The 22,064-nt window shown below is 41.1% G+C and overlaps 1 protein-coding gene across 2 annotated transcripts in view; it reads left to right on the forward strand.

Moving 5' to 3' along the window:
• Nucleotides 1-22,064, forward strand: part of cep131 (centrosomal protein 131) — a 135,008-nt gene that overhangs the window by 103,940 nt on the left and 9,004 nt on the right. For both annotated transcript variants that reach the window (XM_060844466.1, XM_060844467.1), the window contains 3 exons: nt 4,851-4,925; nt 7,787-7,929; nt 18,107-18,284. In XM_060844466.1, the coding sequence (XP_060700449.1) occupies nt 4,851-4,925; nt 7,787-7,929; nt 18,107-18,284 (396 nt within the window). The remainder of the gene's footprint in view (nt 1-4,850; nt 4,926-7,786; nt 7,930-18,106; nt 18,285-22,064) is intronic.

A 22,064-nucleotide genomic window follows, 5' to 3' on the forward strand; every position in this document is an offset into this window, starting at 1 on the left:
TGGCGGTGGTGAGTGGCCCAGTGCGAACCTCATGGTGGTGGTGAGTGGCCCAGTGCGAACCTCATGGTGGTGGTGAGTGGCCCCAGTGCGAACCTCATGGTGGTGGTGAGTGGCCCCAGTGCGAACCTCATGGTGGTGGTGAGTGGCCCCAGTGTGAACCTCATGGTGGTGGTGAGTGGCCCCAGTGCGAACCTCATGGTGGTGGTGAGTGGCCCCAGTGCGAACCTCATGGTGGTGGTGAGTGGCCCCAGTGCGAACCTCATGGTGGTGGTGAGTGGGCCCAGTGCGAACCTCATGGTGGTGGTGAGTGGCCCAGTGCAGACCTCACGGTGGTGGTGAGTGGCCCCAGTGTGAACCTCATGGTGGTGGTGAGTGGCCCAGTGCAGACCTCATGGTGGTGGTGAGTGGCCCCAATGTGAACCTCATGGTGGTGGTGAGTGGGTTCAGTGCAAACCTCATGGTGGTGGTGAGTGGCCCAGTGTGGACCTCATGATGGTGGTGAGTGGCCCAGTGCAGACCTCATGGTGGTGGTGAGTGGCCCAGTGCGGACCTCGTGGTGGTGGTGAGTGGCCCAGTGCAGACCTCGTGGTGGTGGTGAGTGGGCCCAGTGTGGACCTCGTGGTGGTGGTGAGTGGCCCCAGTGTGAACCTCATGGTGGTGGTGAGTGGGTCCAGTGCGAACCTCATGGTGGTGGTGAGTGGGCCCAGTGTGGACCTTGTGGCGGTGGTGAGTGGGCCGAATGTGGACCTCGTGGCGGTGGTGAGGGAGCGCCTATGTACTTTTCCGGTGCGGGCACTGGAATCTGAATTGGTGGCTGATACTTTGGTGGAGGCAGTTTTGGCGAGGTGGACCCGATGGCAAAAAATGACACCTGAGGATCGGCGACTTGGTCATTGGTTGGGTCCAGTGCTGATAGTAGCAAAGTTGTACCAGAAGGGCATCATACGGCCATTGGCGAGATGGACCAAGCAGTGACTGACATTAGTGGGTCCAGCTCAAGTGGTGGCAAGACAGCAGTAAAGGAGAATCGGCCCAGCGATGAAAGATGGTGCCTGAAGAGCAGTGACTTCAATGCAGACGGTGGTGAGGTGTTGGAAGTGGGATGGCAGCACTGGCTCAGGACTGATGGATTCTCTTTAAGCAAAATATTTCTTTTTTTCTTCTTATTCTTAAAACTATTCAAAATGGTGCCAGATTGTGGTGATAGTGGAAAGGTTTTTCATTGTATTTTACTGCTTTTCTCTCTGTAACATCAAAAAAATCGTCCAAACTAATCCATTCATTCAAATCACCAGTTGTCTTCTCATACAAGTATAGTTTATGCCAATCTTTTCTCGTAATGTAATCTCAGAACTCTGGTGCTTCCAAATTCACCAACTCCACCTCCTTTAAAAAAATGGCCAGGAGACACATAGAAACACCACCACAAATTATCCTCCAAGTCACGCAACATCATGCCTTGTTAATGTGTTGCCATTCCTTTACTATCACTGGCTCAAAATTCTGGAACACTTTTTGTAAAAACAGTGTGCTTGAACACGTGGCATGCAGTGATTCATAAATCTTCTCAATCTTCGCAAACAGTTTGAAAAAAGGCCTGTGCTGTAATGCTTCCACAATATACTGCCAGCAGAGATCATTGAATCACAAGCAGGAATGAGAGACCTAATTTTTTCCTCCTTGATCCTGGTGTGGTGAGCCCATAACAGAATCATTTAGCACCAATGCTAAGATTAACACAAACCAGATAGTGAATCTGTTTTGATGAAGAGTCAAACATTAACTCTGTTTCTGTCTCTTCAAATTCTGCCAAACCTGCTGACTTTCTCATGCATTTTCTGTTTTGTTGTAGTGAATCTATGGCCTAACTTGTTTTGTGTAGCCTAGCACCTTACTGTGTAAACTTGTAAAGCTAAACCACAAGTTGTCAATCTTTTGAACTAAAATGTTTTGCTTAATTTTAGAAAATTGTAATTTTTCTTCACTGTGTATCTATTATGCATCCGAGAAATATAGTCTAGCTTTACTGAATTTATGAAAAAGTACATTTGCAGGAAAATTTGTCCTTATTTTGTAAGTGGATAAACCTGGAGGTTTCGTATAGTTGCATTTCCAAAAGGCATTTGAACAAAATAGCAGGTCAAAGGTGTAGGGAGTAATCTATTAACATGAGAAAGATTGATAGCTAACAGGAAGAAGACATTAGGGATGAAGTGAGTCATTTTTTTCATTTGTAAGGTGTAACTAGTGGAATGCGACAAGGATCAGAGATTGAGCTTGCTGCACTGTGTGTCAATGACACATGGTAGCTGTATTTGGCAATGGCACCAGGATTGTCAAGGAGAGATAAACCACTTACAGAGGCATGGAAGTAGGTTAAATGAGTTAGCAATAATTTGGTAAAGATGCAATGTGACGAATAAAAGCACGATCTTGTCTGCTTTAAGAGGAAGAACAGGTTAACAATATATTATTTAAATGGAGAGAGATTGCAGAACCTGGCATTATAGAATGATCCGGGTATCCTGGTACATGAATCTCAGGAAGTCAGTGTGCAGGTACAAGTGATAATGAATCATGTGGAATATTGTTACTTATTGCAAGAGGTATGAAAAATAAAAGGAGGAGCATTTTGCTGCAGCTATACAGAGCCTTGGTGAGACCAGTCATGGTGACCAACAGTGGCTCAGTGGTTGGCATTGCTGTTTTACAGCACCAGATTCAATTCTACCCTTGGGCGACTGTCTGTGTGGAGTTTGCACATTCTTCCAATGTCTGCATGGGTTCCTCCTCCCCCCCCCCCCCCCCCCCCCCCCCCCACCCCAAAGTTCTATGCTTTTCTGCTTTCCTCCCATAGCCCAAAGATGTGCAGGTTAGGTGAATTGGCCATGCTAAGTCACCATAGTGTCCTGGCATGAGAAGGCTAGATGGGTCAGCCATGAGAGATGCAGGACAATAGGAATAGGGAAGGAGGATGGGTCAGGGTGGGATGCAGTTTGGAAGGTTGCTGTGTAATCGATGGTCTGAATGGCCTACTTTCACACTATAGGGATTCTATAATTTAATCTGGAATATTATGTATAATTTGGTCTCCTTATTGGACAAAGGACACAATTGCATATTACATTAGAAATTGTTCAGAAGAGTTTCATTTGACTCATTCCTGGGATGAATGACTTATGAGGGAAGATTGAATAGGTTGGGCCAATACCAATCAAAGTTTAGGAAAATGTCGGGTGATCTCACCGAGACGTACAGGATCCAGAGGAGACTTAATAAAGTGGATATTGTGTGGATATTTCTGGGGGGCAGTAGGAATGTTGGTGTCTTAAGGGACTTGGCAGGGTAGATGAGGAATTTTTGCTGCTTCTTGTGGGATTGTTTGGGAGTAGAGCGCATAATCTCAGAAGAATGGATTGCATATTTAAAACAGAATTGAAGAGGAATTTATTCTCTGAGGGAGTGAATCAGTAGAATTCTTTTTCGCAAAGGCCTGTTGAGGGTCATTAAATATATTCAGGGTTGAGCAGAGCTTCAATCAATAAGGCTATGGGAAAAAAGGCAGGAACGTGGAGTTGAGGATTATCAGATCAGCTATGATCTCATTGAATGATGGAGCAGACACTGTGAACTGAATGGCTTACTTCTGCACGTGCATCTTTATGGTCATATGTAGTTTAAAAATAGGAAGATGGGGAAGAAGAGTTACGGAGTTTATTTAGGGCTGATTCAGTTAGATTCTTGCTGGACAAGGGCATCGATGATTATAGAGGGCAGACAGGAAAGTGGAGCTGAGGCCACAATCCATGATTTTATTGAAGGGCAGAGCAGATTTGAGGAGCCATGGACCCATTCCTGCTCCTAAGTCTCCATGTTCCCGGATGGGATATAGTATTTTCTATTGCTGAAACTGATTGGTCTGAAATTTTGAGATTTTAATTTCCTCAGAAACTAAGGCATTTGCAGCAGTCACCAAAACACCAGGTAAATTTAACAGCACACTCTCCTTTTCAGGAGTACCATGCAAAAGGAAGCAATACTACACTGTTTCAGTTGTACGGAATGCTACTCACCAACCCATGCTGTTTTAATGTCCATAAAAGCGAAACTTGTTGAAAAGAGCCACAGCAGAAATCAAAATTTCTCACTGTAGCTCCAGTGTTCTACGTGGATTATATTGTCTTTTGTCACAGACACATAAAGTAAATGGCCTACTTCAGATTCAAGAATGTGTTTCTGTGGTGAGATTGCTAGTCTCTGCTGCAGGCTGGAAAGGATGTGCACATGCCACACCTATTTACAACTTATCATGAAATCTCAGGTGTCTCTTGCCTAAAAAGAACAGCTTTCATTGAGATATGGTGTATATAATCTATTAGTGCAGATAATATAGCCCTAGATTATTAAATAAAATTGAAATGTAGTTTGCTGTGACCCTTCTAATGCTGAAGCCCAAAGGGAACTGCCCCTCCAGACCCGACAAGTAGAACAAATGGCATGTTCAGTAGTACCAGTATTTTCCAAAGGCTGCTCATTTGCCCAGGATCATCACAGCATGAACTCTGCATAATTTTACTCCCTCTCCCTAACTTGAAGTACTGATATTAGTTGTGCCATTGCTCTAGCAGGTGTAAGTCATTTCAATACAAACTGGGAAATTACCTTGGAACTTTCCATGCCTGCTACTCACTGTTTAATGAGCTAAACTTTTGGGAGTTGGTGGACAGAGGACACTTTTCAGTACTGTGCTAATATTTTACTGAGTCAATTTGGGATCTTAATCTTGCCTTTGGTTTTGGCTGAAAGAACTGTTAATGTTTTGTTTCTTTTTCATTCCTCTACTTGATCAGGCAGAAATTCAATCATTGAAGGAAAGACTAGAAATTGAAAAACAGGCCTGGGAAGAAAATTACATGAAGAAACAGGTAATTTTAATTATCTTTCAGCTTACAAAGTGTGTTCCATTTGTTTGCAGTAAAGTAGTCAGAGAATTTGTTTTGCAAAGAGCGATTAGATGTTGCATTACTTGGATTTTGAAGGCTTGTAGATAATGATACCATAAACAACTGTAGGCAGATGAAACAGCAAAATAAGATGAAACTAGGCAGAGCAATTTAGGTTGTAAATGCCAATAAATGTCCCTCAAAGTTTGACAGTAAGAAAGATAAGTAGGAAAACAGATAGTTTTACAGCAGTTAGTTTGAATTAGATAGATCATTCGGGTGAATTTTACAGCTCCCAAATGATGTATTTGAAGATGGAATAAAAACAAATTGCTCAAACTGTCACTGAACCCAGAATGTTAACTTGGACTTCTCTCCACAGACACTCCAGACCTGCTGAGCTTTTCCAGCAATTTCAGTTTTCTTTTCTGATTCCAACATTTGTAGTTACTTTGTTTTTTATTTGAAAGTGAGTTGTGGAGTTTGTGACGTATGTAGGTAACTTACCTGCTCCCTTCTAACCAGTCGCAACCTGTGCGCCATATTAAGATGGGCAACATATCAGGCAGCTGGCCCACTTGTAGGCCTTTTGAAGTCCATAAATGACCAATTAATGGCTGCTGAAGGACCTCATTCTGCCTCGGCCATTATTTTACATGTGGCTGCGGAAGTTGGAGACATGTTAAGCTGCTGTGGAAGTAGGAATGCTCCTGTAAGTTCATCAAGAGGATACCTTGCAAGATCATACCCCTCCCTTTATCCTTTCCTCTGTTCTCTAAAACACAACTCTTTCCCTTTGCTAAGGTCTGCCAGGCAGATCTGACCAAACTTCCAGATTTACTTGGAACTCCAGGATCTGTTACCTCTTCATCTTCGTCAACTACCTGAATTGGCCAGCAGCTCTGTAGGGCAGGTCTCCTCACAAATTGGGAGCAGAAGTGCAACTCCAAACTGGTTAATTCAATTTCTTGTCTCCCTTTTGCAATGTTAAATCCCCATAGGTATACAATAGAAAGAACGCTTAAAGATGTCGAAAAAGACATGGAAGTGGTAGTAGACATGGTATTTTCAATGTCTAAAGAATGTGCTTCAGCAATTCTGATCAGCAGTCTACAGAAGTGGTTCAAAATTTAATGCGTGATTGATTGGCTATTTTAGTCACTTAACTGAAGAAAAACCGCATGTTCAGAATGAAAGAATAATGACTGATTCCCCTGTCAAGGAACAAAGCTATGAGGAAAATTAGAGAAGCGTAAACTTTAGAATGTAAAAGTGGTTAACTTTCATTGAGATACTTGAATTAGTTTAGGTAATGTAGCCCTAGATTAGTAAATAAAATGAAATGTAAATTAAAGTATTAAAAAAATCAATTTACAAATTATCCAGAATCAATTAATAAATGCCATTCATACCTCTTGTTAATGTGAAGGAAAGATTATGTTGAATGTACTATCTGGTAAAGACAAACCAACCCCAATTAAATACAATATTGGAATAATAACTATTTTAAATTAATGGCATTGGATATCTGTGCACTTAGTTTTTTGGGTAAATTCCAAAAATACCTCTGATTCAGAAAAGTTATCTTAGAAGTAAAAACGGAAAGAGCTGCAGATGCTGTAAATCAGGAACAGAAACAGCATTTTGTGAAGAGAAACCAGTGACCCTTCCACAGATGATGCCAGATCTACTCTGTTTTTCCAGCAATTTCTGTGATTTTAGAAATGTTGGTTTTGACCACTTGTAGTTACTTAGTTAGAATCAAAGAACGGTAACAAAAAAGCAGGAAGCTATTGAGTCCATTTTGTTTGTTCCGGGCCATTTCTTCATAGTTCTGCAATTTTCTTTTGAAACAATTATCCTTTTGTTTTTATGGAAACTATAATTGCATGTATTTCTGCCAAATTTTCAGACCGTGGAATCCAATTGTTGTGTGAAAATGTTTAGCTTCTTTAGGAAAAATAACCCTAACTATGCCAGTCTATGCATATAACTGCAGCTTCTTATCTTCAGAGCCTTCTGATAAATCCTTTCTGGACCCTCCACAATGCCTTGGCATCCTTCAGATGCTTGGAATTTGACTCCACCTGATGCGCTAATGATATTTTATAATGGCTCATCATTACTACTTTGCTTTTGTACTCTGTCCTCATTTATTCAACCCAAAATTCTATCTGCTTTGTTAACTGGTTTCTGAATCTGCCCTGCCACCTTTTTCAATTGGTTCTCCTTGTTACTTATTGCAAGAGGTATGAAAAATAAAAGGAGGGGCATTTTGCTGCAGCTATACAGAGCCTTGGTGAGACCAGTCATGGTGACCAACAGTGGCTCACCTGCGCCTTCTCCTGCGCACTTATCATTCACAATTATATTATCTGTCCTTTTCACTTTACCAAAAAGAATCACTTCTTTTATGTATGCTTTCAATTTCATTTGCCAAGTTTTTGCCCATTCCACTAGCCTGCCCATGGATTCTTGGCCAGCAGTTCACTGACCCTCCCAAGTTTTGCGTTATCTGCAAATTTGAAATTTGTCAAGTCTAAATTATTAATGTAGGTCAAGAAGAACCATAATCACAATATTAATTCTGAGGAAACCCCATTATATACCTGCACCAGTCTGCAAAAAAGTAATTCCATCAGTAAACCAACTTCATATCCTTGCTATCACTATCCCTGTTACTGTATGGATTGCAAATTTTCTGATATGTGGCACTTTATTTTGTAGTGCAGTACTTCATGCTACCAACTTGCTTTGGAGAAGTAACCTTCAGGGTTGGAGTTACCCAATTAGTCTTCAAATGGTCCTTGCTTTTAGATTGAGCCACTTCCTTTCTTCTTTAGGAGGCGTGGTTGCTTACCCACGAGCGGGGGTTAAAAGAAGAGGTCCGGAAAGGACGAGATAAGGAGATCGAGCTTGTTATCCAACGTCTGGAGGAGGAAGTCAGAGTTTCCAAGCAGGAGTGTGAGAGGGTGGCAGAGAATATGTGAGAACATTTTCAGAATTTCTTCTTGCAAGAATCTATATCCTAAAAGAAATTCACTGTGTCTTGTATAAAGAAACTGAAACTAATATTTCAAATTACTAGATTAGATGGGATTGCAAATGACAAAGACAATGTTTTAGCAATTTTGGAAAATATGAAAATAGACCCCTGGGCCGGATGGCATTTATCCTAGGATTCTCTGGGAAGCCAGGGAGGAGATTGCCAAACCCTTGGCTTTGATCTTTATGTCATCATTGATCACAGGAATAGTACCAGAAGACTGGAGGTTTAGCAAATGTTGTTCCCTTGTTCAAGAAAGGGAGTAGAGACAACCCCGAAAATGATAGACCACTGAGTCTTACTTCGGTTGTAGGTAAGGTTTTGGAAAAGGTTGTAAGAGATAGGATTTATAATCATCTGGAAAGGAATAATTTGATTAGGGATAGTCAACATGGTTTTGCGAAGGATAGGTCATGCCTCACTAACCTTATTGAGTTCTTCGACGTGGTGACAAAACCAGTGGATGAAGGTAAAGCGGTTGATATGGTGTATATGGACTTCAGTAAGGCGTTTGATAAGGTTCCACACAGTACCTTTGCACAAAATATGGAGTTTTGGGATTGAGGGTGATTTAATGGTTTGGATCAGAAATTGGCTAGCTGAAAGAAGACAAAATGGTAGTTGATGGGAAATGTTCATCCTGGAGCTCAGTTACCAGTGGTGAGCTGCAAGGATCCATTTTGGGTCTACTGCTGTTTGTAATTTTTATAAATGGCTTAGGTGAGGGCATAGAAGGCTGGGTTAGTAAATTTGCAGATGACACTAAGGTAGGCAGAGTTGTGGATAGTGCCGATGGACGTTGTGGGTTACAGAGAGACATAGATAAGATGCTGGGCTGAGCAGAGAAGTGGCAAATGGAGTTTAATGCAGAAAAGTGTGAGGTAGTTCACTTCAGAAGAAGTAACAGGAATGCAGAGTACTGGGCTAATGGTAAAATTCTTGGAAGTGCGGATGAAAAGAGACACCTTAGTGTCCAGATATATAAATCCCTGAAAGTTGCCACTGAGATTGATAACGTTATTAAGAAGGCATGTAGTGTGCTAGCATTTATTGGTAGGGGGATTGAGTTTCGGAGTCATGAGGTCATGCTTCAGCTGTACAAGACCCTGATAAGGCCTCAGCTGGAGTGTTGCGTACAGTTCTGATCACCGCATTATAGGAAGGAAGTGGAAGCTTTGAAAGGGGTTCAGAGGAGATTTACTGGGATGTTGTCTGATATAGAAGAAAGCCTTACGAAAAATAACTGAGGGAACTGAGGCTGTTTTCATTGGAGAGAAGAAAGGTTGAGAGGTGACTTAATTGAGATGTATAAGATAATCAGAGGGTTAGATCGGGTGGACGGTGAGACCTTTTTCCTCAGATGGTGAAGGCTAGCACAAGGGGCCATATCTTTAAATTGAGGGGTGATAGATTTACGACAGATATCAGGAGTAGTTTCTTTACTCAGAGAGTAGTAGGAGCTTGGAACGCATTTCCTGCAACAGTAGTAGACTTGTCGACGTTAAGGGCATTTAAATAGGCATTAGACTTACATACAGATAATAATAATGGTAGGTTAGATGGGCATCAGATTAATTTCACAGGTCGGCGCAACATCGGGGCAGAAGGGCCTGTACTGCGCTGGAATGTTCCATGTTCTGTGTAAAATGACATATAACAAAAGTGATGTCATAACATCAGGAGACTAATATCTGAATATTAAAATTGTAAACAATCTACCTGCCCTGTGCAACTTGTTTGCTCCATTTTATAGATGTATAACTTGTAATCCAACACACCTGGTTTAATGTGCACCATGGAGACAGAATACATAAGTAGAATATCTAAATGATATTTAGATAATCGTTTGCTGGACACCTGTGTAAACATAGCGATTGGCTGAAAAGAGGAATAGTCTGTTTGTTAGAGTCTATAACTATATTTAATCTCTAATGTTTAATTGTAGAATTGGGGAGAATTTGTACAAATTTTGAGAGGGAAGGGGTGAACTTGTGATTGGTGATCAGAAAGGAACTGCAACATAATCATAGGACAGACAGAAACAACAGTGTAATTAGAGAGGTATAGTACGGAAACGTTCTGTCATCACATTGAGGAAAATAGCAAAATTGACATCGGAGGTATTACATTGTATTTATTTCAGTGTTTTCTGGGTTACTAATAAAATTGGGGTATTGCAGGTAGAGGTTGCCATGTGAGATTGTGAGGTTGCATTAACAGAGATGGAATAGAGAAGTAAGGCCAAGAATGGGTCCTTAATATGATAAATATTTAAGTATGCTAGAGGAGGGAAAGTGGCAGGGTTAATGAAATTTCATTTTGTAGTTTTAAATAAAAGGGATACATTGGATGGCTCTAGGACTGAAACATTTGTTCAGAGGATGAGAGGGGCAGTTTGACATCACTGAAGCTTTTATCATAAAGTTCAAATGGTGGTCAGAATCTATTCAAAACAGGTTCAGCTAATTTCAAAGGCATGCAACAAAAGTAAAGTATTAATAATAGATTTTACTACTCTGATGTAATCTGAGAAAACTTTGTGGTAAGAGTAGAGAATGGAAGTATTGTCTGTTGTTGCTGGAGAGAGCTTTCTTGATCAAGTTGTTCCTAGTCTAGCAACGAAGAAAGTAATGTTGGTTTGAGTTCACAGAAATGAAGTACGGCAAATGACCACTGTCTGTCATTCACAACATAATTCTGTTTGGATTAATTATTGGAAAGAGACTTCAAATTCTCAACGTTAAAAATGTCCAACTAGGGAAGAGCAAATTCCACTCACTTAGAAAAGGTCCTAGCATTGGTAAGCTCCTAGAATAGGTAGTTTGCAGGATAAAACTGAAATGGACTTATAGGAGGCGTTCAGAGAGGGTCCAGTTCGAATACAAATTAGGCATATTCCTCTGAAATGTATGGTAAAACACCTAAAATCAATATGCCCTTGATATGAGAAGAAACAAAAATCAAATAAAACAGAAGAAGGAAACTTTTGGCAAATGTCAGAGCAAGAGTCATTTAATATCTCGGTATGTGATTGGCAGTGATAGAAGAAATTAGAAAAGGATAATCCATTGAAAAGGGAGAAATTACTTGAACATATTAAACACTGTCACTAAACAGAATCCTAAAACATTTTCTACGCCCACAAAGTGTAATGACTTTCACTAAAGTAAATTCAGACTTATTTGGAACCCAAAGAGAATCCTTCATATAGAGGCAAGATTATGGCAAAGGTTTAAATCAGTACTTTACATCTCTTTTGATATAGGAACCAAATAATGTGATTATTATTGTCAGTGAGGATGGGGAAGTTGAGGACAGGACAGTAGAAGTCATAAACAGTCTACATTTCAGATGTAGGGAACAAAATTGCAAAGTTTATAGATGGCACAAACCTTGGTATTGTCATGGATAGTGATGAGGATAACTTTCATATTCAGGATAATGAATAGGAATAATGATGTGTGCTGGAGCATGACCAATGGTGTCCAGTGCAGTTTAATGGGCAGATTAAAATGGAAAGATATTACACTAGGAATGGCACAATTTGAAAGTGCAAGTGAGCAGAGAAAATTGCTGTCCATGCACATAAATCCTCAAAGGTGTACTTCAACAGTCTGTGGCTGTTGTCCATAAACTTCCTATGTTGGGTAAGTACAAGAACTAAGGCTCCACCAGTACTATACTCTGGATCCCCATAGCCTGCTCACCAGTATTCACAACTTCCTGTGCTTTACTACAGACAAAATCTGAAGTATGGAGAGCAGCGCAGCATAGGAACAAATGCTTCAGCCCACGATGCTATTTTAAATTAGTCCCATCTGCCTAAACATGCTCTGCATCTCCTGTCTATGTTTCTTAAACTTTGCTATCATATCTGATTCTACACACGCCCCTGGCAGTGCATTCCAGGTACCTACTACCTTCTGTGGAAAAGCATTTTTCTTGCACATCTCCTTTAAACTTACACCTCTCACTAAACCTATGCCACAGACAGACACACACACATGCACAACACACTCTCCTTCTCTCTCTCTCCCACTTTGATATTTCCACCCTCAGAATACTACCCCTCAACTATCCAACCAATCCATGCTTTTCATATTTCTTACACTTCTATCAGGACACCCCTCAGCATCTGATGCTCAAGTGCAAAAATCCAGGTTTGTCCAAACTCTCCTTATATCAAAACACTCCAATTGAGGCATCATCCTGGTAAACCTTTTCTTCACCCTCTCCAAAGCTTCTACATCCTTCTGATGGTAGATCAGAAGTGCGCATAAATGTAGCCTGACCAAAGTCTTACACAGTTACAACATGATGTGTCGACTTTTATACCCAACGCCCTGACCATTAAAGGCAATTATGCTGTATGTCTTCTTTACGGCACACACACACGTGCACACTAGAAGGGGGAGGGGTGGAATCCAGCTGTTGTGGTCCACGTTGGCACTAACATCATAGGCAAGGCTAGGAAGGAGGACCTGTTTGGGGATTATCAAGCACTAGGAAGGAAATTGAAGAACAGGTCCTCAAGGGTCATAATCTCTAGATTACCACCCAAGCCACGTGCTAATTGGCATATGGATAAGAAAATTAGGGAAGTAAGCACATGGCTAAGAGGTTGATATGGGAAAGAAGGATTCCATTTCATGGGATATTGGCATCAGTTTTGTAACAGGGGGATCTGTACTGTTGAGACATGTGGCCACCTGAACCGAACTGGATCCAGTGTTCTGGCAAAAAAGTTAAATAGTGTGATCACTAAGACTTTAAACTTGTGAGTCAGGGTGAAGCGAAAGGGAAAGCAACAGGGAGTATGGAGTCAAGTAGAAAGATAAGCAGCAGGTTAGCATGTGTGCAGAGTTTAAGTTCAAGGCAGGCTAGGAATGAAGCGAAAAAGAATGATAACTTAGGACATATTACTAGAGATGTTGGAAATCATGAGGATAAGAAAATTAGCATTGAGGTTTTTTATCTAAACGCTCGTAGTATTCATAACAAAACAGATGAATTATGGCACAAATCATCATGAATGATTTTGATGTGGTAGGCATCACAGAGGCGTGATTGCAGGGGATTCAGGACTGGCAGTTAAACGTTCAAGGTTTGCAACTTTATCGAAAAGACAGGGAGACGGGTAGAAGGGGCAGGGTTGCCTTGTTAGTTAAGAATGGCATTACATCTATGGCACTGAATGACATAGGCTCAAGTGATGTGGAGTCTGTGTTGGTGGAGTTGAGGAACCACAAAGGCAAAAAAAAAATAATGGGAGTTATGTACAGACCTCTCAGCAGTGGTCAGGACCAGGGATGCAAGATGTACCAGGAAATAGATATGATTTGGAGATGCTGGTGTTGGACTGGGGTGTACAAAGTTAAAAATCACACAACACCGGGTTATAGTCCAACAGGTTTAATTGAAAGCACACTAGCTTTTGCAGCGATGCTCCTTCATCAGGTGGTAGTGGAGGGCTCAATCCTCAATAGATAGAGCATGTCAGAAAGGCAAGGTCACGATGATCATGGAGGACTTCAATATGCAGGTGGATTGGGTGAATAATATTGCTGGTGGATCCAAAGAAAGGGAATTCATGGAATGCTTACAGGATGACTTTTTGGAACAGCTTGTGATGGAGCCCACAAGGGAGCAGGCTATTCTGGACTTAGTTCTATGTAATGAGCCAGACTTTATAAAAGATCTTAAAGTAAGGGAACACTTAGGAGGCAGCAATCATAATATGGCAAAGTTCAGTCTGCAGTTTGAAAGAGAGAAGGCAAAATTCGATGTAATGGTGTTACAGTTAAATAAAGGGCATGAGAGAGGAACTGACGAAAATCGACTGGACGCAGAGCCTAGTGGGGAAGACAACAGAGCAACATGGCAGGAGTTTCTGGGTGTAATTGAGGACATAGTACAGAGGTACATCCCAAGGAAAAGAAAGATTATCCAGGGAGGGGTTAGACAGCTATGGCTGACGAAGGAACCCAGGAAATGTATCAAAGAAAAAGAGCGAGCCTATAAAGTGGCCGAGAGCACTGGGAAATCAGAAGACTGGGAAGACTACAAAAACTATTAGAGGATAACAAAGAGAGAAATAAGGAAGGAGAGGATCAAATATGAAGGTAAGCTAGCCAGTAATACTAGAAATGATAGTAAAGGTTTCTTTCAATGTATAAGAAACAAGCGAGAGGCAAAAGTAGAAATTGGGCCACTCCAAATTGATACTGGAAGGCTAGTGCCAGGAGATAAAGAAATAGCTGAAGAACTTAATAAGTATTTTGTATCAGTCTTCACAGTGGGAGACATGAGAAATATTCCAACAATTAAGGAAAGTCGAGGAGCGGAGTTGAGTATGGTAGCCATTACAAAAGAGCAAATGCTAGAAAAGCTAAAAGATCTAAAAATTGATCTCTTGGCCCCTATGGGCTACATCCTAGAGTTATGACGGAGGTGGCGGAGTAAATAGTGGTGGTGTTGGTTGTGATCTTTCAAAACTCACTGGAGTCAGAGAAAGTCCCAGATGATTGGAAAATTACTGTTGTAACCCCCTTGTTCAAGAAAGGATCAAGACAAAAGATGGAAAATTATAGGCCGATTAGCCTAACCTCGGTTGTAGGTAAAATTCTAGAATCCGTCATTAAGGATGAAATTTGTAAATTCTTGGAAGTGCAGAATCAGATTAGAACAAGTCAGCTTGGATTTAGTAAAGGGAGGCTATGCCTGACAAACTTGTTAGAATTCTTTGAAGAGGTAACAAGTAGGTTAGACTAGGGAAACCCAGTGGATGTTATCTATCTAGACTTCCAAAAGGTCTTTGATAAGGTGCCTCACGGGAGGGTGCTTAGTAAGGTGAGGGCCCATGGTTTAGAGGTGAGCTACTGGCATGGATTGGGGATTAGCTGTCTGACAGAAGGCAGAGAGTTGGGATTAAAGGTTCTTTTTGGGAATTGCAGCTGGTGACAAGTGGTGCCCTGCAGCGTTCAGTGTTGGGGCTGTAGCTGTTCACTTTGTATATTAATGATATAGATGAAGGGATTGGGGGCATTCTGGCGAAGTTTGCTGATGATATGAAGTTAGGCGGACGGGTAGTTAATACGAGGGAGGTTGGGAGGCTGCAGAAAGATTTAGACAGTTTAGGAGAGTGGTCGAAGAAATGGCTGATGAAATTCAACATGAGCAAGTGCAAGGTCTTGCACTTTGGTAAAAAGAATACAGGCATGGACTGTTTTTTAAATGGTGAGAAAATTCATAAAGCCACAGTACAAATGGATCTGGAGTGCTGGTCCAGGATTCTCTAAAGGTTGCTTTGCAGGTTGAGTCCGTGGTTAAGAAAGCAAATGTAATGTTCTCATTGATTTCAAGAGGATTGGAATATAAAAGCAGTGATGTGCTTCTGAGACTTTATAAAGCTCTAGTTTGGCCCCATTTAGAATAATGTGTCCAAATTTGGGCCCCACACTTCGGGAAGGACCGACTGGCACTGGAGCGTGTCCAGCGGAGATTCACACGGATGATCCCTGGATTGGTAGACCTAACGTATGTTGATCGGCTGAAGATTCTGGGATTGTATTCATTAGAGTTTAGAAGATTGAAGGGAGATCTAATAGAAACTTACAAGATAATGCATGGCTTAGAAAAGGTGGATGCTGGGAAGTTGTTTCCATTAGGCAGGGCGACTAGGAACTGTGGGCGCAGCCTTAAAATTAGAGGGGGTCAGTTTAGAACGGAAATGAGGAGACATTTCTTCAGCCAGAGAGTGGTGGGCCTGTGGAATTCATTGCCACGGAGCACAGTAGAGGCTGGGATGTTGGGTGTCTTCAAGGCAGAGATTGATAAATTCTTGATGTTGCAAGGAATTAAGGACTATGGGCAGAGTGCAGGTAAGTGGAATTGAAACGCCCATCAGCCATGATTAAATGGTGGAGTGGATTCGATGGGCCAAATGGCCTTCCTTCCACTCTGATATCATATGGTCTTTACCACCTTATCTACTTGTGTTGCCACTTCCAGGAAACTATGGACTTGGACTACCAAGATCCTCTGTATGTTAATGCTCATAAGAGTCTAGCCATTCACTTATACTTTATAATTTCCTCACACTTGACTTTTCAAAATGCATAACCTCCGTCTTGTACAGATTAAACTTCATCTGCAATTTCTTTGCCAATCCTTCCAACTGTCAATATCCTGCTGTATCCTCTGATATCCTTCCTCACTATGTACAACTCCACTATGTGTCATCTGCAAACTTACTAATCAGATCACCAACATTTTCATCCAAATAATTTATATGTATTGCAAACAGCAGAGGTCTCAGCACTGATCTTTGTGGAAGGCCACTGGTCACAGATCTCCAGTTGGAAAAAATATCACTCCACAACTACGCTCTATCTTCTATGACAAGACAATGTTGTATTCAGCCTACCAAATCACCATGGATTCCATTCCATTGACCGTCTGGACTAGCCTACCATGAGGGACTTTATCAAAGGCCTTGCTAAAGTCCATGAACACCACATCCACTCCCTTACTGTCATCAGTCATCTTTGTCATTTCCTCAAAAAACTCAGTCAAGTTTGTGAGGCAAGCTTCCCCCCTTCCATAAAGCCAGGCTGACTATCCCTGGCTGACTATTCTTCAAATGCAAGTAAGTCTTATCCCTCAGAATCTTCAATAATTTCCCTACCATTGATGTAAAGCTCTATAATCCTGATTATTCTTGTTGCCCTTCTTGAACAAAGAAACAACATAGGCTTTTCTCCAGACTTCTAGGGTGTTGCCTGTGGCTAAAGAGGATACAGAGATCTCTGTCAAGGCCTCAACAATCTTCTTTCTTGCCTTGTTCAGTATCCTGGCATAGATCCCTCGGCCCTGGGACTTACCTACCTTAATGTTTTTCAAGATCCAACACCCACTTCCTTCTTAATATTGACATTTGGAAAGTAAATCCAAATCTAACATGCTGGTCCTGAACTCAGTATCAACAACCCCCTCTCCAAACTTAACATCATCCATGTCTTTCTCTTCAGGGAATAACGATGTGAAATACTTATTAAGAACCTCACCCACTTCTAGTGGCTCCTCGTAAAAATTCTGTATTTTGTATTTGAGTGGACCTATCCTTTCCCTTGTTCTATTCTAGCTCCTAATATACATCATTGAGTCATAGAGATGTACAACATAGAAACGGACTTTTTGTCTATGCTGACTAGATGTCCAAAATAAATCTAGTCCCATTTGCCAGCATTTGGCCCATCTCCATCTAAATCCTTCCTATTATAAAATGCCTTAGGATTCTCCTTAATCCTAGAGGTTGTCCTGCTATAATGCGCATTTCATCTGTGCAAATTGGCTATAATGCAATTGATGAATTATGAACATTATTTAGATAATGGGAAATTTTAACTGAATGGGTATAGCGATTTTCTATTAGAGATCTTCTACAGTGCGATTTTCTATAGCAGTTTTCTATAGTGCAATTTTCTATAGCACGATGTTGCAGAAGAACACAACTGTTGCATTATAGCAGAACAACCTTATTTGCCAAGAGCATGCCAAGGCCCCTTCTAGCCCTCCTAATTTCTTTGTTAAGTTCTTTTCTGCTTTCTTTATACTCCTGAAGGGCCTTGTTTGATTCCTCTTCCCTAAATCTTAGCTTTGCTTTCATCTTTTTAACTAAACATCTCTCGTCACCCAAGGTTCCTATACCTTGCCATCCTTACCTGTCATCCCGCTTGAAAGTAAATCCAAATCTAACATGCTGGTCCTGAACTCTTGTCAACTGGCTTTTAAAAAAACTCCCACACGTTAGATTTGGATTTACTTTCAAACAGCTGCCTCAATCCAGCCATCTATTTTAATCCTGTTATCTCAGCAGCAGGCACCACCCCTATGAGCAGTGAAATAGTGTTTTCCAGTTCCTGCCTAATATTGTTGTAATTAGCCTTCTCCCAATTCATCACTTTGTACTGAACATAAGGGATGCAATTGTCACCTGCAAATGGTGCATCTCTCCCTCATGCATCCTAATTTCTGAAACTACACTCAAACTGTTATTGCATTAAACCAAGTGAAACAGGCACTACACGCCTATATGTATAAAATGTACTTTTTGCAGGATTAAGCATGTTCGTCACAAATATGAATCTGAACTGAGGGAATTGGAACGCTCAGAACGCAATCTGCAGGAAAAATGCAATGAACTTAAGGCACGGCTGATGGATGCGGAAGGAGAGACTATCCGCTTCAAGGGATTATTCAGATATAAAGAACAAGAAATAGAAGATATCCGAAAGGTAACATAAAGATGTTTATTTGTTAGTGTTAGACATATCATTTACAGATTAGAGAGTTTTTACAATAAAGAAAGAGGCCCTTCGGCCCTTCATGTCAATGCCAGTCATCAAACAGCCATTTATTTTAATCCTGTTATCTCAGCAGCAGGCACCACCCCTATGAGCAATGAAATAGTGTTTGTCAAACTGCTTATGTTCCATATTCATGGTGAGGCAGATTTGATGCCATTACAGGAATTATAGTTGGCCTCGGTGCCCTTGGTTGAAGGGTGGAAAAACTTAGCTGGGGTTCCAACTCATGATTTCTGCCCAGTCGTCTTTGCTGGACATCCGTCAAGATTGAAAAGAACAGCGGAATGTCCCTCAAGAGTCATGCCACTTTGTCTCTACTCGTCACGAATGGGCACTTTCTTTGATATTGCTGAAAGCAGCAGCAGTTCTCTATGTCACTTTGAGCTGACTTTTCTTAGTGTTTTGGAGCTGGCTGGGGGTACTGTGGGAACGCATCAGGAGGGGAGGCCCACATCTTCTTGCTGTCACATTAGCTCTTTTGCTTCCCAATGGGTTCCCAGGGAAGATGTTGGAAACCCCAGAGATAATGGCTATCCCTGCCTAAATTGTTGCCACTGCAATTGTAGTCTCTCCCCCAGCTCTGATCACCATGGCTTGTCTGCTCTTCCTGGATTACTAAGAAAAACCTATCTGTCATCAAAGCACTTGGGCAGCTGTTCCTCATACTGGAGACTTCGTAGCACCCACCACAAGTACGAGCACCTTTGAGCCTCTTCTTTCAGGCTACAAAACTCTCCTCTGTAATTGTTTTGAGAAATGGGAGGTAAACATGAAGTACGGAATGGAAATATTAATTCACTATTATTGGTTCAACAAAATACCTCCAGAAGAAGAAACTAAACTTTAGTTTTGTTATGCAATTGGGTTATTTGGTTTATGAAAGCAACTTCTACTCTGAAAGTAACTATTGGAATATGATCTCAAAATCATGATAAATTTACTTCAAATCTCCAAATATAGGTTTTGAGGCCTTATTGTTAGATGATGGGAGATGGGTGTGTGTTCATAGGGCAATATTAACTTTGGACTATTAATCTGCACCTTTGTCTCTGATTAAGTCCTGTGATTTGTCCAATGATGAGTCTTTCTTTCATTCTACTTCAAAATCTTGTGCTCTTTCCCATTGATTGCTTCATTTGGTCCCATGGTTTGTTAACCATTTGTTTTGATCCTTCTACCTTGCAAATGGATTTTTCATCCTTTTTTGACACTCAGCCCACATTATGTCTAACCCTCTAGTTAATCTTTCATTGCTATTCAATTTTTTTTTCTATAAAAGAATTGTTATACGTAGTTACATTTTATGGGGGACAGTCCTTAAATTGGAAAAGCTCATTTTTTTCTAGGGTCTTTCCCAGTGTGTAAGGGTGGAGATGAGATGACAATTGCATTGGCCTCAGAATATTTAGCCATCTTTAACAGATGTTTATTTGCCTTACTGTTACACTTTCACAACACACACACTTTTATTTCAGTTCCTGTTTATTATGTGATTCCATGGGCCAAAGCAATATGTTCTGGTTTTAAAATTGAAATTTTCATTCTAAGTTGCAAGTATGACAGGCACTGCCAGCATCTTCATGTATCAGCAAGTTCTACAGAAATATTTGATTTGAATAGCATATATGCATATAATTGGAAGGTTGGGAAGCATGTCCAGAAAAAAAAGGATATGTTGATAGCATGGAATAATGTTTCAGGTTGTAAATTTGCTCACTGAGCCAGTAGGTTTGCTCTCAGATGTTTTGTCACCATGCTTGGAAATATCATCAGTGAGCCTCCATTGAAGCACTGGTGTTATGTCCCCCTTTCTATTTATGTGTCTTGGTCTGTTAAGGTGGGTGATATCATTTCTGGTTCTGTTTTTGAGAGATTGGTAAATGGGGTCCAAATCGATGAGTTTATTGATGAAGTTCCAGTTTCAATGCCAGGCCTTTATGAATTCCCATGTGTGTGTCTGTTTAGTCTGTCCTTGGAAGGATGTGTTGTCCCAGTTGAAATGGCGTCCTTCTTTGTCTGTGTGTAAGAAGGATACTATTGATAGTGGCTCATGTCTTTTGGTGGCTAGTTGGTGTTCGTGTATCCTGTCTGTCTGGTTTCCTGTCTGTCTGATGTAGTGTTTGTTGCAGTCCTTGCAGGTATATTGTAAATGACATTCGTTTTGTTGGTTGTTGGTACAGGGTCCTTGAGGTTCACTTGTAGCTGTTTCAATGTGTTGGTAGGTTTGTGGGCTACCATGATGCCAAGGGGTCGGAGGAGTAGTCTGGTAATCATCTCTGAGATGTCTTTGTATTGTAGTGTGGCTCGTGTCTTCTTGTTTGAGTTTGTAGTTTAAGAAACAGCAGACTGTGTTTATCGGGTACCCATTGTTCTTGAAGGTTCGGTATAGATATTTATCTTCTGCTGCTTGTAGTTCCTGAATGCTGCAGTGTGTTGTGGCCCATTTAAATAATGGATTGAGAATATGGTGCTGACAAAACACAGCAGGTCAGGCCACATCCAAGGAGCAGGAGAATTGATGTTTTGGGCAAAAACCCTTCATCAGGAATGACGCATGTGAGCCAAGAGTGTGGAGAGATCAATGAGAGGGGGGTGGGGCTGGGGGAAAGGTAGCTGAGAGTGCGATAGGTGGATGAAGGTGGGGGTAATGGTGATACGTTGGGGAGCAGGTTGGAGCAGAATAGGTGGGAAGGAAAATGGACAGATAGGACAGGTCATGAGGGCAGTGCTGAGTTGGAAGGTTGGAACTGGGATAAGGTGGGGTGGGGTCAAATGAGGAAACTGGTGAAATCCACATTGATCCCGTGTGGTTGGAGGGTTCCCAAGGTGGAAGATGAGGTGTTCTTCCTCCAGGCGGTGGGTGGTTAGGGTTCAATGGAGGAGGCCCAGGACCTGTATGTCCTTGCCAGAGTGGGAGGGGGAGTTGATGCAGCTCCGTTTGTGGGTGTTTGGATGATTGTTCCTGTAGTTGAGTGTCTAGTCTGTGTGTGTTGCTCTCCTGCAGACACTGGTCTGCAGTTCTCCATTGAATGTACGTTCCACTGTAACACCTTGGAAGGGGAGTCTGTTATTGTTCTCTTCCTCTTTGCTGGAATGTATGCCAGTAAGGATGTTGTTATTGATATTGTACGTTTCCTCGAATTTGTTCTGATGACAAAGGTGTCATCCACATAGCAGGCCCATTGTAGAGTAGTGTTTCATTTGGAGCATAAACACCAGCATGTATAGGTTTCACCAAATAGCTTGTTTCAAAGCTGTAAATTGTGTAATCCTATTTGCCTTTTTCTATCATACCATCTTTCTAAGAGTGTTTTGTTTTTCTTCAGATGCAATTTGGAAATCTTAATTCTAACCCTTCACTGAATTTGCTTATTACTGTCACCTCTGTCTTTTTTTTTGCCACCAGCTTTGCTTGACATTGTTTTCAAAGTAATCGGTAACAGTGGTTCTCCTGTGAATATTCAATTCATTTGCTAATTTAAGCAAGTAGTCAATAAATCCTGAATCTTTACAGCTCAAAGAGAGATACAGTTGTTGGTGTTAACATTAGCTCACTAATTTACAACAACAATGCTTAAACAATTCGGCCAGGATTTAGGAAGACATTCAGATATCCATCAGTTAATGAGTCAGAGTTCTTATATTTTGAAATTTATTATTAGAATATTAAGAGTTTTGGTAAAGGCATTTTCATTTCAAGAAAACATA

The sequence above is a fragment of the Hemiscyllium ocellatum genome, chromosome 25 (assembly GCF_020745735.1).
Source record: "Hemiscyllium ocellatum isolate sHemOce1 chromosome 25, sHemOce1.pat.X.cur, whole genome shotgun sequence".
Lineage (NCBI taxonomy): Eukaryota > Metazoa > Chordata > Chondrichthyes > Orectolobiformes > Hemiscylliidae > Hemiscyllium > Hemiscyllium ocellatum.